Source organism: Salvelinus alpinus, chromosome 25 (genome assembly GCF_045679555.1).
Source record: "Salvelinus alpinus chromosome 25, SLU_Salpinus.1, whole genome shotgun sequence".
In the NCBI taxonomy this organism is placed as follows: Eukaryota; Metazoa; Chordata; class Actinopteri; order Salmoniformes; family Salmonidae; genus Salvelinus; species Salvelinus alpinus.
Window position 1 is genome coordinate 39,260,906 of NC_092110.1, and position 23,232 is coordinate 39,284,137.

Below are 23,232 nucleotides of genomic sequence, written 5' to 3' on the forward strand. Positions count from 1 at the left end.
TATTATTTTCAACGTGAATCAAACTCTGGACATTGGATATGTCTGCGTCAAGACAAACATTTCACCACTCTCCATTGTGGCTAAAGGATCAGAACGGAAATTGTATTGGGACAATTGTATTGGACAATTTAACCACTACACCAACCAAATCACATCAAAAGCAAAACGTAATTGTTTCTGGTGTGCTTGTGTTGATGTTCTGCAGTAGCTAGCTAGCTAAATGGTCCCTTTCCTAAGCCATGTACGGAGATGGGGATTTGGACTTCATTCTCCATACAGACCAATGATTATAAAGGTGATTCTGATCTAACTATAAATTAATATATTGTGCCACTGGCCTGAGACGATTGAAGTTCAATATGTAGCCTAGTAGACTCACGTTAACTAGCTAGCTAACTTAGCTGGTTCATTGTTGCCCATGCAAGGAAGCTAGGCTAGTAGGCATATTATCCAGGGAGCCTATCACAACAAAAAGTAAAAGCCTGCACTACTGAGTTTAGACGAGACTGACTTTATGACCTAAATTATCCTATTTACACTTTGTAGTCAACTAGAATAACTTTTTCCTGACTCATATCGATGCCACATAGCCCATTTTCAAAGGGATTCATTGCTTTTTAAAGGCAGTCACTCTTTAACCTGGGGCAACAGGTAGCCTAGTGGTTATAGCATTGGGCCAGTAACCGAAAGGTAACCGAACTGATAGGGTAAAAATCTGTCGTTCTGCCACTGAACAAGGTAGTTAACCCACTGTTCCCCGGTAGGCCGTCATTGTAAATAAGAATTTGTTCTTAACTGACTTGCCTAGTTAAATAAAGGTTAAATAAAGGATTAAAAAAATGTAATAATGTTTGAAGTTGAAACGGTGCTGGAGGTAGTGCTCCTGTTGTCTTTGTGCTGACTTGCAATAACTCTCTGGGGTTGTAAATCAGTTGTTTAACTAATTTAACAGAAACATTCATTTGCTTGCCCATACTGCAGGTCATGCAACTATTTGTTACATGCTATAGTTGCTTTGTGGACCGGACTCTCCGGTTTTGTGATGAAACAAATGTACGTGTGGTTGAATTTATTCTGCCGCTGTGTAACTGTTGTCTTTTTGTTGTCTCGGCCTCATTGTATATCACGGTGACGTATTGGGGCGGCAGGGTAGCCTAGTGGTTAGCGCGTTGGACTAGTAACAGAAAGGTTGCAAGTTCAAATCCCCGAGCTGACAAGGTACAAATCTGTCGTTCTGCCACTGAACAAGGCAGTTAACCCACTGTTCCTAGGCCGTCATTGAAAATAAGAATTTGTTCTTAACTGACTTGCCTAGTTAAATAAAGTTAAAAAAATAAAAATTAACGAACGGGTTATAGAACAAACAACACAATTATCACAACACAGGTTGCAATATGGCTTGGCTTCCCCAGTGATTGTACCCATGCACTGCTACTGGACAGAATGAAAGCATTTTAAATAAAATACTACAGTAAGTACAGTAAGTACTGCTACAACAGAGCTGTGTCATCTCTGCTAGTGTTCATTTTGTTAGTATCTTTAACTCAGGGGTCTCTAACAGGTCGATAGCTACCAGTAGCTCGCAGATCACCTATGAGTAGCTCAATTTTCACTTGTTCCACCGCAAACTGTCATCAACAAATCTCAAAAGTATCAGACACCGCAAGCTCTCAGCTACTATCTAATCAACACAACATTGACAACATCCCACCCCTGGTTAGCAACTATTGGCTTAAAAAGCAAAACCTAAAGAAGACATTATCATTAGATAGCAGTATGAGGGCTACGAGAGCGAACCGCAAACACATTCTCATGGCATGTTCGTTGCTTCCTCAATTGTATCAAATACTAAATCACTGATGCATTCTGTTCATGTATTATGAGAAACTTAAATAAAATGTTGCAATAAGTTTAATAAATGTTTTAAACAGCCACACTATGTTCACTATGTTCTAAGCATCAAACGGTTTAACTGGTGAATTCTGTTTCAATGTCTGTATTCCGTGATTCCGTCTGCATTCTCTGCATCGCAGATTTTATGAGGCCCTAAATGACTTACCTCTCACACTAAAATCATTTTCATTTCATATTAATCTCCATTTACAAACAGCTTGTGTTAACAGTTTTTAAACACAGAGAATTTAACCAAAGTACAAGAAACCCTGTTGCCCCTTCAAGCGGAGCCGATTATTCCCCCAGATGATTGTTTTACCTTGTAATCAGGCCTTATGTTGGCAAAGTAAATGTAGGAGTCCACAGCCAGTCCAATCCTCAGTCCTCCCCCTTCCCAAGCAACCTCTGTCATCTGCTTGCCAGGTACCTTCAAAGTTCGCAAATGCTATGCAAAAGGGAGTAAAAATTGCTTTGGTCAAATGCCATATAGCCTAATGACAATATTGTGTACTCTGTAGGGGCCCGAATCATAACTGGAGATCTATGCAACTGGAGTCACATAGAATCCTTTTGACATCAATGCCGATCTGCCACAACTTTGTATTCATACAACTTATTAAAGAACTTTTTATTTACACAAGCTTCATTTATTTCGGTTTGTATGATTCAGTCTAACTCAGAAAGCCGGTTGACTGAAACTAAAAAACAAGTCATCTGAAAGCTATGCTATGAGAGGTAGGTCGTCTGGGATGTCCTGGCTCTCTCACCTCTCCGAATGGGGTGTAGAACTGCACCACGTTGACCTCCTTCTCCATGCCCCTCAGGGAGCCTGCCACAGCCAGCACGCTGCCACACTGGTTCCACTGGATACTGGCCACGTTCATCAGTGTGTCTATGAACACTGGGCCTGGAGATGGACAGGAGAAAGGGTTACACGGGAAGAGGAATTGGCGGTGGAGCAAGGACCTTCATTGTCATTATCACGATATTACCCCAAACTTACTCAAATGTAACCAACTTAGCCAGGGGTTTCCACCCAGCAGGCAAAACTGATTGGAATGATGTTCAAATGAAAACATGTAAATATCTCTTTTACTGTTTAGACCTTGAGGTTCTGGCATAATTTGGCAATAAGACATTACAGCAGACATTTAACTGTCAAGGATTGTGCAATCTCCACAAAGCCCCATTTTCTCTCGCCGCATTCCGCTCCCCATTCCGCTCCCTCCCAATTCCACCCCCCCCATTCCGCTCGCTCCCCATTCCACCCCTCCATTCCGCTCGCTCCCCATTCCACCCCCCCACACCCCTTTCTAACTTCCCATTCCGCTCCCTCCCCATTCCACCCCCCCACACCCCTTTCTAACTCCCCATTCCACCCCATCTTTTCAGCCTCCTGAGGGGGAAGAGGCATTGTCGTGCCTTCTTCACGACTGTGTTGGTGTGTGTAGACCATGTTAATTCCTTAATGATGTGGAACTTAAAGTTCTCAAACCGCTCTACTACGGCTTCGTCGATGTGGATGGGGGCGTGCTCGGCCCTCCGTTTACTGTAGTCCACGATCAGCTCCTTTGTCTTGCTGACGTTGAGGTAGAGGTTGTTGTCCTGGCACCACACTGCCATGTACTACTGACCTCCTCCCTATTGGCTGTCTCATCGTCGTCAGGGATCAGGCCTACCACCGTCATCACCACCGTCATGTCATCAGTGAACTTAATGATGGTGTTGGGGTCGTACATATTCGCTTATACATGCAGTATAGGGTGAACAGGGAGTACAGGAGGGGACTAAGCACACACCCCTAATGGGCCCCCGTGTTGAGGGTCAGCGTGGCGGATGTGTCGTTGCTTACCCTTACCACCTGGGGGCAGCCCATCAGGAAGTCCAGGATCCAGTTGCAGAGGTAGGTATTTGGTCCCAGGGTCCTGAGCTTTATGATAAGCTTGGAGGGCACTATGGTGTTGAACTGAACTGTAGTCAATGAACAGCATTCTCACATAGATGTTCCTCTTATCCAGGTGGGAGAAGGCAGTGTGGAGTGCAATAGAGATAGTGTTATGTTGGGGCGTTATGCGAATTGGAGTGGATCCAGGGTGTCTGGGATGATGGTGTTGATGTGAGCCATGACCAGCCTTTCAAAGCATTTCATGGCTACAGATGTGAGTACTACAGGGCGATTTAGACACAGGGACTATGGTGGTCTGCTTGAAACATGTAGGTATTACAGACTCGGTCAGGGAGAAATTGAAAATGTCAGTGAAGACACCTGCCAGTTGGTCAGCGCATGCTCAGAGTACGCATACTGGTAATCTGTTTGGCCCTGCGGCTTTGTGAATGTTAACCTGTTTAAACGTCTTGCTCACAGCGAGATCACACAGCGAGATCACACAGTTGCCCGGAACAACTGGTGCTTTCATGCATGGTTCAGTGTTGCTTGCCTTGAAGTGAGCATAGAAGGTATTTAGCTTGTCTGGTAGGCTCGCGTCGCTGGGCAGCTCACGGCAGGGTTTTCCTTTGTAATCCATGATAGTTTACAAGCCCAGCCACATCTGACGAGCATCAGAGCCGGTGTAGTAGGACTCAATCTAAGTCCTGTATTGACACTTTTCCTGTTTGATGATTTGTCGGAGGTGGCAGCGAGATTTTTTATAAGCGCCCGCATTATTGTGCCGCTCCCTGATAACGACAGCCTTTAACTCAATTCACATGTTGCATGTAATCCACGGCTTCTGATTGGGATATGTACGTACGGTCACTGTGAGGACAACGGCATCAATTCACTTATTAATGAAGCCGGTGGCTGATTCATCCCGGAACATATTGCAGTCTGTGCTGGCAAAACAGTCCTACCAGTCACTCAGATTTTTTACCAGCCAAAATATTTTTGGGGATGCAGAAATTACACCAAAAACCAACAAAGAAACGGATGAGCATGCTTTGTAATGTTTCTAATACATGTATTACTACTAGTAAGAAGTAACTAATGTGATATATTGAATGATGACATTTGTATTACCAAAAATATCACAGATGAGACAAAAAATGTCACCTGCCCCTTTAATAAGGGCGGGAGGTTACCGTGGTAGCGTGTCTCAAGTCATGTTTGTGCCTATGAGATTGAGTCTGACTAGTAGAAGCGTGGTCTTCACTTCCCTAGCAGTTGAAAATTAAACATAGAAAAACAACCGAGCTTGTTAACAATGTAAATTGGCAAGAAACACAAAGGACAAAAGTCTCTCTTCAGTAGACTTTAGTTTTAAGTAAATTAGACCAAATTTTATGCCTGTGCGCAACTCTTCTAAAAATGTATCTTTCGCTCAGCTCTTCACGTGCGCAGAAAACCCAGCCAGGCAGTGTTGCAGCGCGAGGTGAAATAGGCCATATAGGACTCATAGTTCTTTGACTTTGTGTGACTCATTTATCAGCTTTGACACAAAATAGCTACCACATATGCTAAGCATAAATTAGCTGATTTTCCTTTACTCTGCAGTCCAACTCATCCCAAACCATCTAAATTGTGTTGAGGTCGGGTGATTGTGGAGGCCAGGTCATCTGATGCAGCACCCAATCACTCTCCGTCTTGGTCAAATAGCCCTTACACAGCCTGGAGATGTGTAGGGTCATTGTCCTGTTGAAAAACAAATGATAGTCCCACTAAGCGCAAACCAGATGGGATGGAGTATCCCACACCATCACACCTCCTCCATGCTTCACTGTGGAAACCACACATGCGGAGATCATCCATTCACCTACTCTGCATTTCACAAAGACATGGTGGTTGGAACCGAAAATCTCAACATTTGGACTCATCAGACCAAAGGACAGATTTCCACCAGTATAATGTCCATTGCTCGTGTTTCTTGGCCGAAGCAAGTCTCTTCTTCTTATTGGTGTCCTTTAGTAGTGGTTTCTTTGCAGAAATTCGACCATGAAGGCCTGATTCATGCAGTCTCTACTGTACAGTTGATGTTGAGATATGTCTGTTACTTGTACTTACAAAACACCAGTCTCAACGTCAACAGTGAAGAGGCGACTCCGGGATGCTGGCCTTCTTAGGCAAAGTTCAGTGGCTGTGTTCTTTTGCCCATCTTAATCTTTTTCGCTGTTTCTGGACATGTTGAGCCTGTAATCAAACCCACATATGCTGATGCACCAGATACTCAACTAGTCTAAAGAAGGCCAGTTTTATTGCTTCTTTAATAATCAGCACAACAGTTTTCAGCTGTGCTCACATAATTGCAAAAGGGTTTTCTAATGATCAATTAGCCTTTTAAAATGATAAACTTGGATTAGCTAACACAACGTGCCATTGGAACACAGGAGTGATGGTTGCTGATAATGGGCCTCTGTACGCCTATGTAGATATTCCATAAAAAATCTGCCATTTCCAGCTACAATAGTCATTTACAACATTAACAATGTCTACACTGTATTTCTGATGAATTTGACAAAAAAATTGTTTTTCTTTAAAAAACAAGAACATTTCTAAGCTACCCCATCATGCTGTGGAGATGTTTTTCAGCGGCAGGGACTGGGAGACTAGTCAGGATCGAGGGAAAGATAAACAGAGCAAAATACAGAGAGATCCTTGATGAAAACCTGCTCAGGACCTCAGACTGGGGCAAAGGTTCACCTTCCAACAGGACAATGACCCTAAGCACACTGAATGTCCTTGAGTGGCCCAGCCAGAGCCCGGACTTGAACCCGATCAAACAACTCTGGAGAGACCTGAAAATAGCTGTGCTGCGACGCTCCCCATCCAACCTGACAGAGCTTGAGAGGATCTGCAGAGAAGAATGTGAGAATCCCCAAATACAGGGTTGCCAAGCATGTAACGTCATACCCAAGAAAACTCGAAGATGCAATCACTGCCAAAGGTGCTTCAAAAAAGTACTGAGTAATGGGTCTGAATACTTATGTAAATGTGATATTATAGTTTTTATTTTTAATACATTTTCAAAAAATTCTAAAAACCTGTTTTTGCTTTGTTATTATGAAGTATTGTGTGTAGATTGATGAGGGAAAAAAACTATTGAATCCATTTTAGACTGTAACGTAACAAAATGTGGAAAAAGTCAAGTGGTCTGAAAACTTTCCGAATGCACTGTATATAAACTCAACAAAAAAAAGGAACGTCCCTTTTTCAGGACCCTGTCTTTCAAAACTAATTTGTAAAACTCCAAATAACTTCACAGATCATCATTGTAAAGGGTTTAAACACTGTTTCCCATGCTTGTTCAATGAACCATAAACAATTAATGAACATGCATCTGTGGAAAGGTCGTTAAGACACTAACAGCTTACAGACAGTAGGCAATTAAGGTCACAGTTATGAAAACGTAGGACTAAAGAGGCCTTTCTACCGACTCTGAAAAACACCAAAAGAAAGATGCACAGGGTCCCTGCTCATCTGAGTGAACATGCCTTAGACATGCTGCAAGGAGGCATGAGGACTGCAGATGTGGCCAGGGCAATAAATTGCAATGTCCGTACTGTGAGACGCCTAAGACAGCGCTACAAGGACACAGGACGGACAGCTGATCGTCCTCGCAGTGGCAGACCACGTGTAACAATACCTGCACAGGATCGGTACTTCCGAACATCACACCTGCGGGACAGGTACAGGATGGCAACAACAACTGCCCGAGTTACACCAGGAACGAACAATCCCTCCATCAGTCCTCAGACTGTCCGCAATAGGCTGAGAGAGGCTTGACTGAGGGCTTGTAGGCCTGTTGTAAAGCAGGTCCTCACCACACATCACCGGCAACAACGTTGCCTATGGGCACAAACCCACCGTCGCTGGACCAGACAAGACTGGCAAAAAGTGCCGAGTCGTGGTTTTGTCTCACCAGGGGTGATGGTCGGATTCGCGTTTATGGGTGAAGGAATGAGTGTTACACCGAGGCCTGTACTCTAGAGCGGGATCGATTTGGAGGTGGAGGGTCCGTCATGGTTTGGGGCGGTGTGTCACAGCATCATCGGACTGAGCTTGTCGTTATTGCAGGCAATCTCAACGCTGTGCGTTACAGGGAAGACATCCTCCTCCCTCATGTGGTACCCTTCCTGCAGGCTCATCCTGACATGAACCCCCAGCATGACAATGCCACCAGCCATACTGCTCGTTCTGTGCGTGATTTCCTGCAAGAAAGGAATGTCAGTGTTCTGCCATGGCCAGCGAAGAGCCCGGATCTCAATCCCATTGAGCACATCTGGGACCTGTTGGATCGGAGAGTGAGGGCTAGGGCCAGTCCCCCCAGAAATGTCTGGGAACTTGCAGGTGCCTTGGTGGAAGAGTGGGGTAACATCTCACAGCAAGAACTGGCAAATCTGGTGCAGTCCATGAGAAGGAGATGCACTGCAGTACTTAATGCAGCTGGTGGCACACCAGATACTGACTGTTACTTTGGATTTTGACCCCCCCCCCCCCTTTGTTCAGGGACACATTATTCCATTTCTGTTAGTCACATGTCTGTAGAACTTGTTCAGTTCATGTCTCAGTTGTTGAATCTTGTTATATTCAAACAAATATTTACACATGTTAAGTTTGCTGAAAATAAACGCAGTTGACAGTGAGAGGACGTATATTTTTCTGCTGAGTTTATATACATACAGTTGAAGTCGGAAGTTTACATACCCCTTAGCTAAATACATTTAAACTCAGTTTTTCTCAATTCCTGATATTAAATCACAGTAAAAAATCCCTGTCTTAGGTCAGTTAGGAACACCACTTTATTTTAAGAATGTGAAATGTCAGAATAATAGTACAGTGGTGGCCAAAAGTTTTGAGAATGACACAAATATTAATTTTCAAAGTCTGCTGCCTCAGTTTGTATGATGGCAATTTGCATATACTCTAGAATGTTATGATGAGTGATCAGATGATTTACAATTAATTGCAAAGTCTCTCTATGCCATCCAAATGAACTGAATCCCCAAAAAAACATTTCCACTGCATTTCAGCCCTGCCACAAAAGGACCAACAGACACCATGTCAGTGATTCTCTCGTTAACACAGGTGTGAGTGTTGACGAGGACAAGACTGCAGATCACTCTGTCATGCTGATTGAGTTTGAATAACAGACTGGAAGCTTCAAAAGGAGGGTGGTGCTTGGAATCATTGTTCACCCTCTGTCAACCATGGTTACCCGCAAGGAAACACCTGCCGTCATCATTGCTTTGCACAAAATTCTTTACAGGCAAGGATATTGCTGCCAGTAAGATTGCACCTAAATCAACCATTTATCGGATCACCAAGAACTTCAAGGAGAGCGGATCAATTGTTGTGAAGAAGGCTTCAGGGCGCCCAAGAAAGTCCAGCAAGCTCCAGGACCGTCTCCTAAAGTTGATTCAGCTGCGGGATCGGGGCACCACCAGTACAGAGCTTGCTCAGGAATGGCAGCAGGCAGGTGTGAGTGCATCTGCACGCACAGTGAGGCAAAGACTTTTGGGGGATGGCCTGGTGTCATGAAGGGCAGCAAAGAAGCCACTTCTCTCCAGGGAAAACATCAGAAAAACATCAGGGACTATTCTGCAAAAGGTACAGGGATTGGACTGCTGAGGACTGGGGTACAGTCATTTTCTCTGATGAATCCCCTTTCGGATTGTTTGGGGCATCTGGAAAAAAGCTTGTCCGGAGAAGTCAAGGTGAGCGCTACCATCAGTCCTGTGTCATGCCAACAGTAAAGCATCCTGAGACCATTCATGTGTGGGGTTGCTTCTCAGCCAAGGGAGTGGGCTCCCTCACAATTTTGCCTAAGAACACAACCATGAATAAAGAATGGTACCAACACATCCCCCGAGAGCAACTTCTCACAATCATCCAGGAACCGTTTGGTGACGAACAATGCCTTTTCCAGCATGATGGAGCACCTTGCCATAAGGCAAAAGTGATAACTAAGTGGCTCGGGGAACAAAACATCGATATTTTGGGTCCATGACCAGGAAACTCCTCAGACCTTAATCCCATTGAGAACTTGTGGTCAATCCTCAAGAGGCGGGTGGACAAACAAAAACCCACAAATTCTGACAAACTCCAAGCATTGAATATGCAAGAATGGGCTGCCATCAGTCAGGATGTGGCCCAGAAATTAATTGACAGCATGCCAGGGCAGATTGCAGAGGTCTTGAAAAAGAAGGGTCAGCACTGCAAATATTGACTCTTTGCATCAACTTAATGTAATTGTCAATAAAAGCCTTTGACACTTATGAAATGCTTATAATTATACTTCAGTATTCCATAGTAACATCTGACAAAAATATCTAAAGACACTGAAGCTGTCATGTTTTGTCTTTGATCATCATGTCTTGTCCCTGTGCTTCCCTCTGCTGGTCTTATTAGGTTCTTTCCCTCTTTCTATCCCTCTCTCTCCTCCTCCCTCTCCCGCTCTCTCTCTCTATCGTTCCGTTCCTGCTCCCAGCTGTTTCTCATTCTCCTAACGACCTCATTTACTCTTTCACACCTGTCCCCTATTTTGCCCTCTGATTAGAGTCCCTATTTCTCCCTCTGTTTTCCGCTTCTGTCCTTGTCGGATTCTTGTTTGATGTTTGCTGTTCTGTGTCCTTGTTCCGCCCTGTCGTGTTTTTGCCTTCTTCAGATGCTGCGTGTGAGCAGGTGTCTATGTCAGCTACGGCCTGTGCCTTCCTGAAGCGACCTGCAGTCTGTGGTCGCGTCTCCAGTCGTTCCTCTCTACTGACGAGAGGATTTCAGTTTCCTGTTTTGGATTTACCTTTGATAATATCCAGGAGAATCATTGTTTGTTTAATACTGGAATAAAGACTCTGTTTCTATTACGTCGCTTTTGGGTCCTCATTCACCAGCATAACAGAAGAATCCGACCAAGAATGGACCCAGCGACTACGGATTCTCGCAACACTGCCGTCGAGATCCAGGGAGCAATGCTCGGCAGACACGAGCAGGAATTGTCTGCTGCTCGTCATGCCGTTGAGACCCTGGCCGCTCACGTCTCCGATCTCTCAGGACAGTTTCAGAGTCTTCGTCTTGTGCCACCAGCTACTTCCTGGTCTTCCGAGTCTCCGGAACCTAGGGTTAATAACCCACCATGTTACTCTGGGCAGCCCACTGAGTGTCGCTCCTTTCTCACCCAGTGTGATATTGTGTTCTCTCTCCAGCCCAACACATACTCAAGAGAGAGAGCTCGGATCGCTTACGTCATATCACTCCTTACTGGTCGGGCTCGGGAGTGGGGCACAGCTATCTGGGAGGCAAGGGCTGAGTGTTCTAACGTTTATCAGAACTTTAAAGAGGAGATGATACGGGTTTTTGATCGTTCAGTTTTTGGGAAGGAGGCTTCCAGGGCCCTGGCTTCCCTATGTCAAGGTGATCGATCCATAACGGATTACTCTATAGAGTTTCGCACTCTTGCTGCATCCAGTGACTGGAACGAGCCGGCGTTGCTCGCTCGTTTTCTGGAGGGACTCCACGCTGAGGTTAAGGATGAGATTCTCTCCCGGGAGGTTCCTTCCAGCGTGGACTCTTTGATTGCACTCGCCATCCGCATAGAACGACGGGTAGATCTTCGTCACCGAGCTCGTGGAAGAGAGCTTGCGTTAACGGTGTTTCCCCTCTCCGCATCTCAACCATCTCCTCCCATCGGCTCAGAGACTGAGCCCATGCAGCTGGGAGGTATTCGCATCTCGACTAAGGAGAGGGAACGGAGAATCACCAACCGCCTTTGCCTCTATTGCGGTTCTGCTGGACATTTTGTCATGTCATGTCCAGTAAAAGCCAGAGCTCATCAGTAAGCGGAGGGCTACTGGTGAGCGCTACTACTCAGGTCTCTCCATCAAGATCCTGTACTACCTTGTCGGTCCATCTACGCTGGACCGGTTCGGCTGCTTCCTGCAGTGCCTTGATAGACTCTGGGGCTGAGGGTTGTTTTATGGACGAAGCATGGGCTCGGAAACATGACATTCCTCTCAGACAGTTAGGGAAGCCCACGCCCATGTTCGCCTTAGATGGTAGTCCTCTCCCCAGTATCAGATGTGAGACACTACCTTTAACCCTCACAGTATCTGGTAACCACAGTGAGACCATTTCCTTTTTGATTTTTCGTTCACCTTTTACACCTGTTGTTTTGGGTCATCCCTGGCTAGTATGTCATAATCCTTCTATTAATTGGTCTAGTAATTCTATCCTATCCTGGAACGTTTCTTGTCATGTGAAGTGTTTAATGTCTGCTATCCCTCCTGTTTCTTCTGTCCCCTCTACTCAGGAGGAACCTGGTGATTTGACAGGAGTGCCGGAGGAATATCATGATCTACGCACGGTCTTCAGTCGGTCCAGAGCCAACTCTCTTCCTCCTCACCGGTCGTATGATTGTTGTATTGATCTCCTTCCGGGGACCACTCCCCCTCGGGGTAGACTATACTCTCTGTCGGCTCCCGAACGTAAGGCTCTCGAGGATTATCTGTCTGTTTCTCTCGACGCCGGTACCGTGGTGCCTTCTTCCTCTCCCGCCGGAGCGGGGTTTTTCTTTGTTAAGAAGAAGGACGGTACTCTGCGCCCCTGCGTGGATTATCGAGGGCTGAATGACATAACGGTTAAGAATCGTTATCCGCTTCCCCTTATGTCGTCAGCCTTCGAGATTCTGCAGGGAGCCAGGTTCTTTACTAAGTTGGACCTTCGTAACGCTTACCATCTCGTACGCATCAGAGAGGGGGACGAGTGGAAAACGGCGTTTAACACTCCGTTAGGGCATTTTGAATACCGGGTTCTGCCGTTCGGTCTCGCTAATGCTCCAGCTGTCTTTCAGGCATTAGTTAATGATGTACTGAGAGACATGCTGAACATCTTTGTTTTCGTTTACCTTGACGATATCCTGATTTTTTCACCGTCACTCGAGATTCATGTTCAGCACGTTCGACGTGTACTCCAGCGCCTTTTAGAGAATTGTCTCTACGTGAAGGCTGAGAAGTGCGCCTTTCATGTCTCCTCTGTCACATTTCTCGGTTCTGTTATTTCCGCTGAAGGCATTCAGATGGATCCCGCTAAGGTCCAGGCTGTCAGCGATTGGCCCGTTCCTAAGTCACGTGTCGAGTTGCAGCGCTTTCTCGGTTTCGCTAATTTCTATCGGCGTTTCATTCGTAATTTCGGTCAAGTGGCTGCCCCTCTCACAGCTCTGACTTCTGTCAAGACTTGCTTTAAGTGGTCCGGTTCCGCCCAGGGAGCTTTTGATCTCCTCAAGAAGCGTTTTACATCCGCCCCTATCCTTGTTACTCCTGACGTCACTAAACAATTCATTGTCGAGGTTGACGCTTCAGAGGTGGGCGTGGGAGCCATTCTGTCCCAGCGCTTCCAGTCTGACGATAAGGTCCATCCTTGCGCTTACTTTTCTCATCGCCTGTCGCCATCGGAACGCAACTATGATGTGGGTAACCGCGAACTGCTCGCCATCCGCTTAGCCATAGGCGAATGGCGACAGTGGTTGGAGGGGGCGACCGTCCCTTTTGTCGTTTGGACTGACCATAAGAACCTTGAGTACATCCGTTCTGCCAAACGACTTAATGCACGTCAAGCTCGTTGGGCGTTGTTTTTCGCTCGTTTCGAGTTCGTGATTTCCTATCGCCCGGGAAATAAGAACACCAAGCCTGATGCCTTATCCCGTCTCTTTAGTTCTTCTGTGGCTTCTACCGACCCCGAGGGGATTCTCCCTGAAGGGCGTGTTGTCGGGTTGACTGTCTGGGGAATTGAGAGACAGGTAAAGCAAGCACTCACTCACACTGCGTCGCCGCGCGCTTGTCCTAGTAACCTTCTGTTCGTTCCTGTCTCTACTCGTCTGGCTGTTCTTCAGTGGGCTCATTCTGCCAAGTTAGCTGGCCACCCCGGCGTTCGGGGTACGCTTGCTTCTATTCGCCAGCGGTTTTGGTGGCCTACTCAGGAGCGGGACACGCGCCGTTTCGTGGCTGCTTGTTCGGACTGCGCGCAGACTAAGTCAGGTAACTCTCCTCCTGCCGGTCGTCTCAGACCGCTTCCCATTCCTTCTCGACCTTGGTCTCACATCGCCTTAGACTTTATTACCGGTCTGCCTTCGTCTGCGGGGGAAGACTGTGATTCTTACGGTTATCGATAGGTTCTCTAAGGCGGCACATTTCATTCCCCTCGCTAAGCTTCCTTCCGCTAAGGAGACGGCACAAATCATCATTGAGAATGTGTTCAGAATTCATGGTCTCCCGTTAGACGCCGTTTCAGACAGAGGCCCGCAATTCACGTCACAGTTTTGGAGGGAGTTCTGTCGTTTGATTGGTGCTTCCGTCAGTCTCTCTTCCGGGTTTCATCCCCAGTCTAACGGTCAAGCAGAAAGGGCCAATCAGTCGATTGGTCGCATATTACGCAGCCTTTCGTTTCGAAACCCTGCGTCTTGGGCAGAACAGCTCCCCTGGGCTGAGTACGCTCACAACTCGCTTCCTTCGTCTGCTACCGGGCTATCTCCATTTCAGAGTAGTCTTGGGTACCAGCCTCCTCTGTTCTCGTCCCAGCTCGCCGAGTCCAGCGTTCCCTCCGCTCAGGCTTTTGTCCAACGTTGTGAGCGCACCTGGAGGAGGGTCAGGTCTGCACTTTGCCGTTACAGGGCGCAGACTGTGAGAGCCGCCAATAAACGTAGGATTAAGAGTCCTAGGTATTGTCGCGGTCAGAGAGTGTGGCTTTCCACTCGTAACCTTCCCCTTACGACAGCTTCTCGCAAGTTGACTCCGCGGTTCATTGGTCCGTTCCGTGTCTCTCAGGTCGTCAATCCTGTCGCTGTGCGACTGCTTCTTCCGCGACATCTTCGTCGCGTCCACCCTGTCTTCCATGTCTCTTGTGTCAAGCCTTTTCTTCGCGCCCCCGTTCGTCTTCCCTCCCCCCCCCCCGTCCTTGTCGAGGGCGCACCTATTTACAAGGTACGGAAGATCATGGACATGCGTTCTCGGGGACGTGGTCACCAGTACTTAGTGGATTGGGAGGGTTACGGTCCTGAGGAGAGGAGTTGGGTTCCATCTCGGGACGTGCTGGACCGTTCGTTGATTGATGATTTCCTTCGTTGCCGCCAGGGTTCCTCCTCGAGTGCGCCAGGAGGCGCTCGGTGAGTGGGGGGGTACTGTCATGTTTTGTCTTTGATCATCATGTCTTGTCCCTGTGCTTCCCTCTGCTGGTCTTATTAGGTTCTTTCCCTCTTTCTATCCCTCTCTCTCCTCCTCCCTCTCCCGCTCTCTCTCTCTATCGTTCCGTTCCTGCTCCCAGCTGTTTCTCATTCTCCTAACGACCTCATTTACTCTTTCACACCTGTCCCCTATTTTGCCCTCTGATTAGAGTCCCTATTTCTCCCTCTGTTTTCCGCTTCTGTCCTTGTCGGATTCTTGTTTGATGTTTGCTGTTCTGTGTCCTTGTTCCGCCCTGTCGTGTTTTTGCCTTCTTCAGATGCTGCGTGTGAGCAGGTGTCTATGTCAGCTACGGCCTGTGCCTTCCTGAAGCGACCTGCAGTCTGTGGTCGCGTCTCCAGTCGTTCCTCTCTACTGACGAGAGGATTTCAGTTTCCTGTTTTGGATTTACCTTTGATAATATCCAGGAGAATCATTGTTTGTTTAATACTGGAATAAAGACTCTGTTTCTATTACGTCGCTTTTGGGTCCTCATTCACCAGCATAACAGAAGCAGCAAACTTTGTGGAAATTAATATTTGTGTCATTCTCAAAACTTTTGGCCACGACTGTAGAGGGAATGATTTATTTTAGCTTTTATTTCTTTCATCACATTCCCAGTGGGTCAGAAGTTTACATACATTCAATTCGTATTTGGTAGCATTGCCTTTAAATTGTTTAACTTGGGTCAAATGTTTCGGGTAGCCTTCCACAAGCTTCCCACAAAAGGTCGGGTGAATTTTGGCCCATTCCTGCTGACAGAGCTGGTGTAACCAAGTCAGGTTTTTAGGCCTCCTTGCTCGCATACGCTTTTTCAGTTCTGCATACAAATTTTCTATAGGATTGAGGTCAGGGCTTTGTGATGGCCACTCCAATACCTTGACTCTGTTGTCCTTAAGCCATTTTGCCACAACTTTGGAAGTATGCTTGGGGTCATTGTCCATTTGGAAGAGGCATTTGCGACCAAGCTTTAACTTCCTGACTGATGTCTTGAGATGTTGCTTCAATATATCCACATACTTTTCCTTTCTCATGATGCCATCTATTTTGTGAAGTGCACCAGTCCCTCCTGCAGCAAAGCACCCCCACAACATGATGCTGCCACCCCAGGGCTTCACGGTTGGGATGATGTTCTTCGGCTTGCAAGCATCCCCCTTTTTCCTACAAACCTAACGATGTTCATTATGGCCAAACAGTTCTATTTTTGTTTCATCAGACCAGAGGACATTTCTCAAAAATGTACGATCTTTGTCCCCATGTGCATGTGGAAAGCATTGTCTGGCTTTTTTATGGCGGTTTTGGAGCAGTGGCTTCTTCCTTGCTGTGCGGCCTTTCAGGTTATGTCGATATAGGACTCGATTTACTGTGGATATAGATACTTTTGTACCCGTTTCCTCCAGCATCTTCACAAATCAAACGATTGATTTGCACTTTTCGCACCAAAGTACGTTAATCTCTAGGAGACAGAACGCGTCTTTTTCCTGAGCGGTATGACGGCTGTGTGGTCCAATGGTGTTTATACTTCCGTACTATCGTTTGTACAGATGAACGTGGTACCTTCAGGAGTTTGGAAATTGCTCCCAAGGATGAACCAGGAGGTCTACAATTTATTTTCTGAGGTCTTGGCTGATTTCTTTGGATTTCCCCATGATGTCAAGCAAAGAGGCACTGAGTTTGTAGGTAGGCCTTGAAATACATCCACAGGTACACCTCCAATTGACTCAAATTATGTCAATTAGCCTATCAGAAGCTTCTAAAGCCATGACATAATTTTCTGGAATTTTCCGAGCTGTTTAAAGGCACAGTCAACTTAGTGTATGTAAACTTCTGACCCACTGGAATTGTGATACAGTGAATTAGAAGTGAAATAATCTGTCTGTAAACAATTGTTGTAAAAATGACTTGTGTCATGCACAAAGTAGATGTCATAATCGACTTGCCAAAACTATCGTTTGTTAAAACAAGAAATTTGTGGAGTGGTTGAAAAACGAGTTTTAATGACTCCAACCTAAGTGTATGTAAACTTCCGACTTCAACTTTACATACACACATACATATATATATTTTTTAAACGTATTTATTATATTTTCCACTAACTTAACCACCCTTATACTAATTGGAACAAACGAATGAACAACAACACCCAGCCTTCTACTTCCAGCTTATACATACTACACTGCTCAAAAAAATAAAGGGAACACTTAAACAACACAATGTAACTCCAAGTCAATCACACTTCTGTGAAATCAAACTGTCCACTTAGGAAGCAACACTGATTGACAATAAATTTCACATGCAGTTGTGCAAATGGAATAGACAACAGGTGGAAATTATAGGCAATTAGCAAGACACCCCCAATAAAGGAGTGTTTCTGCAGGTGGTGACCACAGACCACTTCTCAGTTCCTATGCTTCCTGGCTGATGTTTTGGTCACTTTTGAATGCTGGCGGTGCTTTCACTCTAGTGGTAGCATGAGACGGAGTCTACAACCCACACAAGTGGCTCAGGTAGTGCAGCTTATCCAGGATGGCACATCAATGCGAGCTGTGGCAAGAAGGTTTGCTGTGTCTGTCAGCGTAGTGTCCAGAGCATGGAGGCGCTACCAGGAGACAGGCCAGTACATCAGGAGACGTGGAGGAGGCCGTAGGAGGGCAACAACCCAGCAGCAGGACCGCTACCTACCCCTTTGTGCAAGGAGGAGCACTGCCAGAGCCCTGCAAAATGACATCCAGCAGGCCACAAATGAGCATGTGTCTGCTCAAACGGTCAGAAACAGACTCCATGAGGGTGGTATGAGGGCCCGACGTCCACAGGTGGGGGTTGTGCTTACAGCCCAACACCGTGCAGGACGTTTGGCATTTGCCAGAGAACACCAAGATTGGCAAATTCGCCACTGGTGCCCTGTGCTCTTCACAGATGAAAGCAGGTTCACACTGAGCACATGTGACAGACGTGACAGAGTCTGGAGACGCCGTTGAGAACATTCTGCTGCCTGCAACATCCTCCAGCATGACCGGTTTGGCGGTGGGTCAGTCATGGTGTGGGGTGGCATTTCTTTGGGGGGCCGCACAGCCCTTCATGTGCTCGCCAGAGGTAACCTGACTGCCATTAGGTACCGAGATGAGATCCTCAGACCCCTTGTGAGACCATATGCTGGTGCGGTTGGCCCTGGGTTCTTCCTAATGCAAGACAATGCTAGACCTCATGTGGCTGGAGTGTGTCAGCAGTTCCTGCAAGAGGAAGGCATTGATGCTATGGACTGGCCCGCCCGTTCCCCAGACCTGAATCCAATTGAGCACATCTGGGACATCATGTCTCGCTCCATCCACCAACGCCACGTTGCACCACAGACTGTCCAGGAGTTGGCGGATGCTTTAGTCCAGGTCTGGGAGGAGATATTTCATTCATTCAGATCTAGGATGTGTTATTTTAGTGTTCCCTTTATTTTTTTGAGCAGTGTATATACATTTTATGAACACAATCTATTTTACAAAAGTTCTATTTTGTCCTTCCTCTACCCACAACCTCACCCATCTTTTTCTGATGTCCATCCAGTTTAATTTCTATTTGCCATATATTTTTAACTGTGCTGTTTCACAAAAGTTCTGAACCAATTCACTCACTTTCATCACTCTCGTATCGCATGACCTGACACCGTCCGTTATCGAAGCAAATGGCCAGGCAGGGGCAGTCTGGCTCCACGTAGCCCTCTGACCCTGCGTACCAGTGGATCCCTGCGATACTGATGGCTCCAGTCACGTTATGCAGACAGCTGACAGTCATCTTCATCTGCAACATAATGATTATCTCTAAGTCTCCTAGAACTAAGTTATCCACTCTTCAGAAGTGGGGTTGCATTAAACACTCTAAAACAATTGAAACGTGCACCTTTACTAAGTGTACAAAAAGCGCTATCCATCGTTACTTTTGGGGTGTTGCTATCTTTTTCAAAGGCTACCAGACTTACAATGAAGTTTCCCTGATTGTCGTAGATGTGGATTTCCCCATTGGCCATCCCAAAAAGGAGGATCTTGCTATCTGGCGACCAGGCCACGTGAGCGAGCTGAATTCCCTTGAGCTCTTTCCCCCAGATTCGGTTACCTAAAAAGACAAAACACACATCCATTATAAAACAACCACGTGGCATATTCGTCATGATGCTTTTCTCATTACCATTATACTATACAACGGGTGTGAGAAATCAATAGCAATGCAATGACAACTTGTTCTGACTGTTAAAAACTGAAATAACCCGATGGACCCAGTGAATGAATTAGAAAAACAATTCTTAGATCATCCTCTTTTGGAAGTGTTTCTTAGCCCAAGACTAGGCTTAATCTCTGTTTGAGAAAACGAACCAAACTGTCCAGACAGACGTGTTAAAGAGAGGAGCACTTACCATCTACAGATCCAACAATGACTGCCCCGTCCTCGTAAACAATACAAATCTTCTGGCCATCTGCATTCCAACTCATGCTCCTCACCACGGACTTGTTCCTGTTGTTAATCATCTCCTCGTACCAGCAGCCTAGTCACACACCATATCATTATAATCATCACATAGTCACACACCATATCATTATAATCACCACATAGTCACACACCATATCATTATAATCATCACATAGTCACACACCATATCATTATAATCACCACATAGTCACACACCATATCATTATAATCATCACATAGTCCCACACCATATCATTATAATCATCACATAGTCCCACACCATATCATTATAATCACCACATAGTCACACACCATATCATTATAATCATCACATAGTCCCACACCATATCATTATAATCATCACATAGTCACACACCATATCATTATAATCATCACATAGTCACACACCATATCATTATAATCATCACATAGTCCCACACCATATCATTATAATCATCACATAGTCCCACACCATATCATTATAATCATCACATAGTCCCACACCATATCATTATAATCATCACCTAGTCACACACCATATCATTATAATCATCACCTAGTCCCACACCATATCATTATAATCATCACCTAGTCCCACACCATATCATTATAATCATCACCTAGTCCCACACCATATCATTATAATCACCACATAGTCACACACCATATCATTATAATCATCACCTAGTCCCACACCATATCATTATAATCATCACCTAGTCCCACACCATATCATTATAATCATCACCTAGTCCCACACCATATCATTATAATCATCACCTAGTCCCACACCATATCATTATAATCATCACCTAGTCCCACACCATATCATTATGTCATACATTAAATAGTCAACAGAAATGGACAACGCTTCAAGATGGCTGAAGTGTTTCTCTGACTTGACATATCCTTCAAGTGTAATACGCCTACAGTCTTTCTGACCACAGGCATCCTGATGGATCCTGTGTTTTACCAACCCCCCCCATACATTATTATCAGTACATGTGACTATACAGTGTAGCCTACCTTTGTAGAGCATCCACACAATAATGAGACCATTCTGGTCACTCGTGGTAAGCTTCTGGTACTGCTCATTCCACGTCACAACCTGGACTGCACCTGTGTCATACCAAACAACAAACAGAGTTCAGAGGTCCCACTGGCTCCCAGAAAGAGGCATAATAGCACTTTACTTACCACTGTGGCCTTCAAGTGTCTGATTCATTGACAAATTGCTGGGTGCTGCAAGTCCTTTGAGTTTGGCATCATCTGTTGAAAGTTCACAGCGCCAAAGAGAACAAGAAGTCATGTTTTTTGTGTGTGTTTTTTTTTACAATTACAGCGGCAACACTATTGTTTAGGCTACTTACATATATAGGACACTCCTAATTTCTTTATAGGATACTAGTACAGTAATTCCTAACACTAAGTAATTATTCCTTAAGTGTTTTTTTTTCTCTGGATACAAAGTGCCAATTTTTGCATGATTTGAAATGCTCAAGCCTAAACCAAGCCAATCTCGTCCATATATTTATATATCCAATCCATATATTTATATATTCTTAATTCCATTCCTTTACTTAGATTTGTGTGCATTAGGTATTTGTCGTGAAATTGTTAGATATTACTTGTTAGATATTACTGCACTGTCGGAACTAGAAGCACAAGCATTTCGCTACACCCACAATAACATCTGCTAAACACGTGTATGTGACCAATAACATTTGATTTGATTATCTAGCCTATAGTGAGTTAAATAAGCCTGTCAACATCACAAGCTTCTTGAATCATATCATAGCTCTAAAGTAGCCTAATACAGAGAAGCCCGAGCAAATAGGTCCCTGACACCATTATACTGCACTTCCACCTAAGACTTACCCCACACCAGTGTTTTATGTTAATGTAGGCTCTAGTGTAATTGTGTTTCCATCGGGAGTGTGCACTAAAGACTTGGGGTGAGCAGAATCAACAGGCTCTGCATCATCAAGACAGTTGCTTTGTGACAAGGTGTTCCCAGGTCCACAGTTAGCCATTGTTCTGTAAATGTCAGCTGAAAAGTACCGGTGGCCAGGCCTTAGCCCCAAGTCAGAGCAAGTCCGCCGTGGCCATGGTCCCGTGAGACATGAGTGCCAATGGAAACAGAAAAGTCTGAGCCCTTTAGGTAACACACTGGGGTAAAGCTCAGATAGAAACTCACCATCCTACTTTCTAATTGACATAATAGTGCTGGCAGAATATGTCTACTGTTGCCAAGCTGATTTTGGTTTTAAACTGTTTTTCACATACAATTAGCTACTCTAGCTCTGTTTCACAAACATTTGGAATTAGGGAGGCAGGTAGCATCACGGTTAAGAGCGTTGAGCCACTAAACCTAATTGCTCCTGTAAGTCACTCTGGATAAAAGTGTCTGCTAAATAACTAAAATGAATCTGAATCAAATGGGTTTGGAAACATTGCATAACATAGCTCAGATGGTACTCTCAGCAAATCTCAACTTATAGAGGTAACTTGTGTTGGAAAGCCAGTTCACCTGTCTGTGTCTCCAGCTTCAGGACTTTGAGAAGACCCTCATCCCCTCCACAGGCTATAAAGCCTTGGTCTTTGTTCCATGACACACACTTCAGCCGTATGTTGTTGGGGATGGCAATCTGAGAGGGGAAGAGGATTGTGCATTTAGATCATATTGATTATAACTGGTTGTTACTGTTGTAGGCAAAAGGGACATTTCTTGTATTGCTTATGCCAACAGGCTCTGAAAAATGTGCCTGCTGTCCCAGTTAGTAACATGCACAGTATGACTAACGTTAGTTTACAGGTCTCATAACTAGCTAGCTAGCAAGCAGTAAATGGCTGGCTCAAGCATGCAAGAGACTGTGTGCATGATGGTGATGAATACAATATTAGCCTAATCATAATGGCATGTTGATAGGCAACAAGTGAGAGACGTATGGAAGCTTCACGCGTATCAACAAAACTATCTGACAGCTAAATGTATGCCTACCTTCTTACTGAGATAAATAAACATCGTTGCTGCCAAGTGACCCAACACACGTTCACTAGAATTTGCTTGCTAAGGCTAACATTAGCCAGCTAGCGATGTTAGAGAGCTAACGCAAGCAACTTGCTAGCTAGCTTATGGAAGTAACGTTAGCTAGCTGGAGATTCAGTCACCGTTGTCAAACAGTTTACAAACAAACTATTCTAGAATATAGCTAGCTAACTCCGCGCAAGATACATTCATAGTTGAGAATTTATTTAATCTCATAACTATGGGTTTCCTTCATAAACTAAATTCACAAGCCAGATTTTTTTGCAGCACTTCGACGTCGCTTTCATCGGTATCCCTGGTAACCACACACCGGAAAGCTCTTTGTCGAGGCTTCCGCTCTCAACATTGCGGTAATTGTAGTCCATCATTATTTATATCTGTGCTGTGTTGTAGTCCTTATTCGTTGCACTCCCTTCTGCATGTTTGTCTCTTTACTCCAAGTTTATTATCTCCATGTGTAACAGTTTACCTTTTACGTCCGTCCCCTCGCCCATACCCGCTAACTAGCTAGGCATTTCACATCCGTTACACATGCACTGTTCCCATTTGTGTATGTAAACACTTCTGAAATGGGAAATGCCAGAGCCATGTATTAGAATATCTACTGTATGGCTCAGTCTGGGAAATGTTTGGCAACATTATGTGCATACTTTTTATCATCCAGCTAGTCTGTAAAATTCCTTGGTCATGTATGGCTCTCA

General features: G+C 45.2%; 1 protein-coding gene across 2 annotated transcripts in view; it reads right to left on the reverse strand.

Moving 5' to 3' along the window:
- Positions 1-22,849, reverse strand: part of wdr35 (WD repeat domain 35) — a 56,847-nt gene extending 33,998 nt beyond the window's left edge. For both annotated transcript variants that reach the window (XM_071366765.1, XM_071366763.1), the window contains exons 1-9: positions 22,484-22,849; positions 22,013-22,130; positions 20,680-20,751; positions 20,509-20,601; positions 19,430-19,558; positions 18,998-19,131; positions 18,654-18,819; positions 2,661-2,800; positions 2,213-2,338 (exon numbers count right to left, since the gene is read on the reverse strand). In XM_071366765.1, the coding sequence (XP_071222866.1) occupies positions 2,213-2,338; positions 2,661-2,800; positions 18,654-18,819; positions 18,998-19,131; positions 19,430-19,558; positions 20,509-20,601; positions 20,680-20,751; positions 22,013-22,130; positions 22,484-22,507 (1,002 nt within the window). In that variant the 5' untranslated portion in view covers positions 22,508-22,849. The remainder of the gene's footprint in view (positions 1-2,212; positions 2,339-2,660; positions 2,801-18,653; positions 18,820-18,997; positions 19,132-19,429; positions 19,559-20,508; positions 20,602-20,679; positions 20,752-22,012; positions 22,131-22,483) is intronic.
- Between the last annotated feature and the right edge of the window lie 383 nt (positions 22,850-23,232).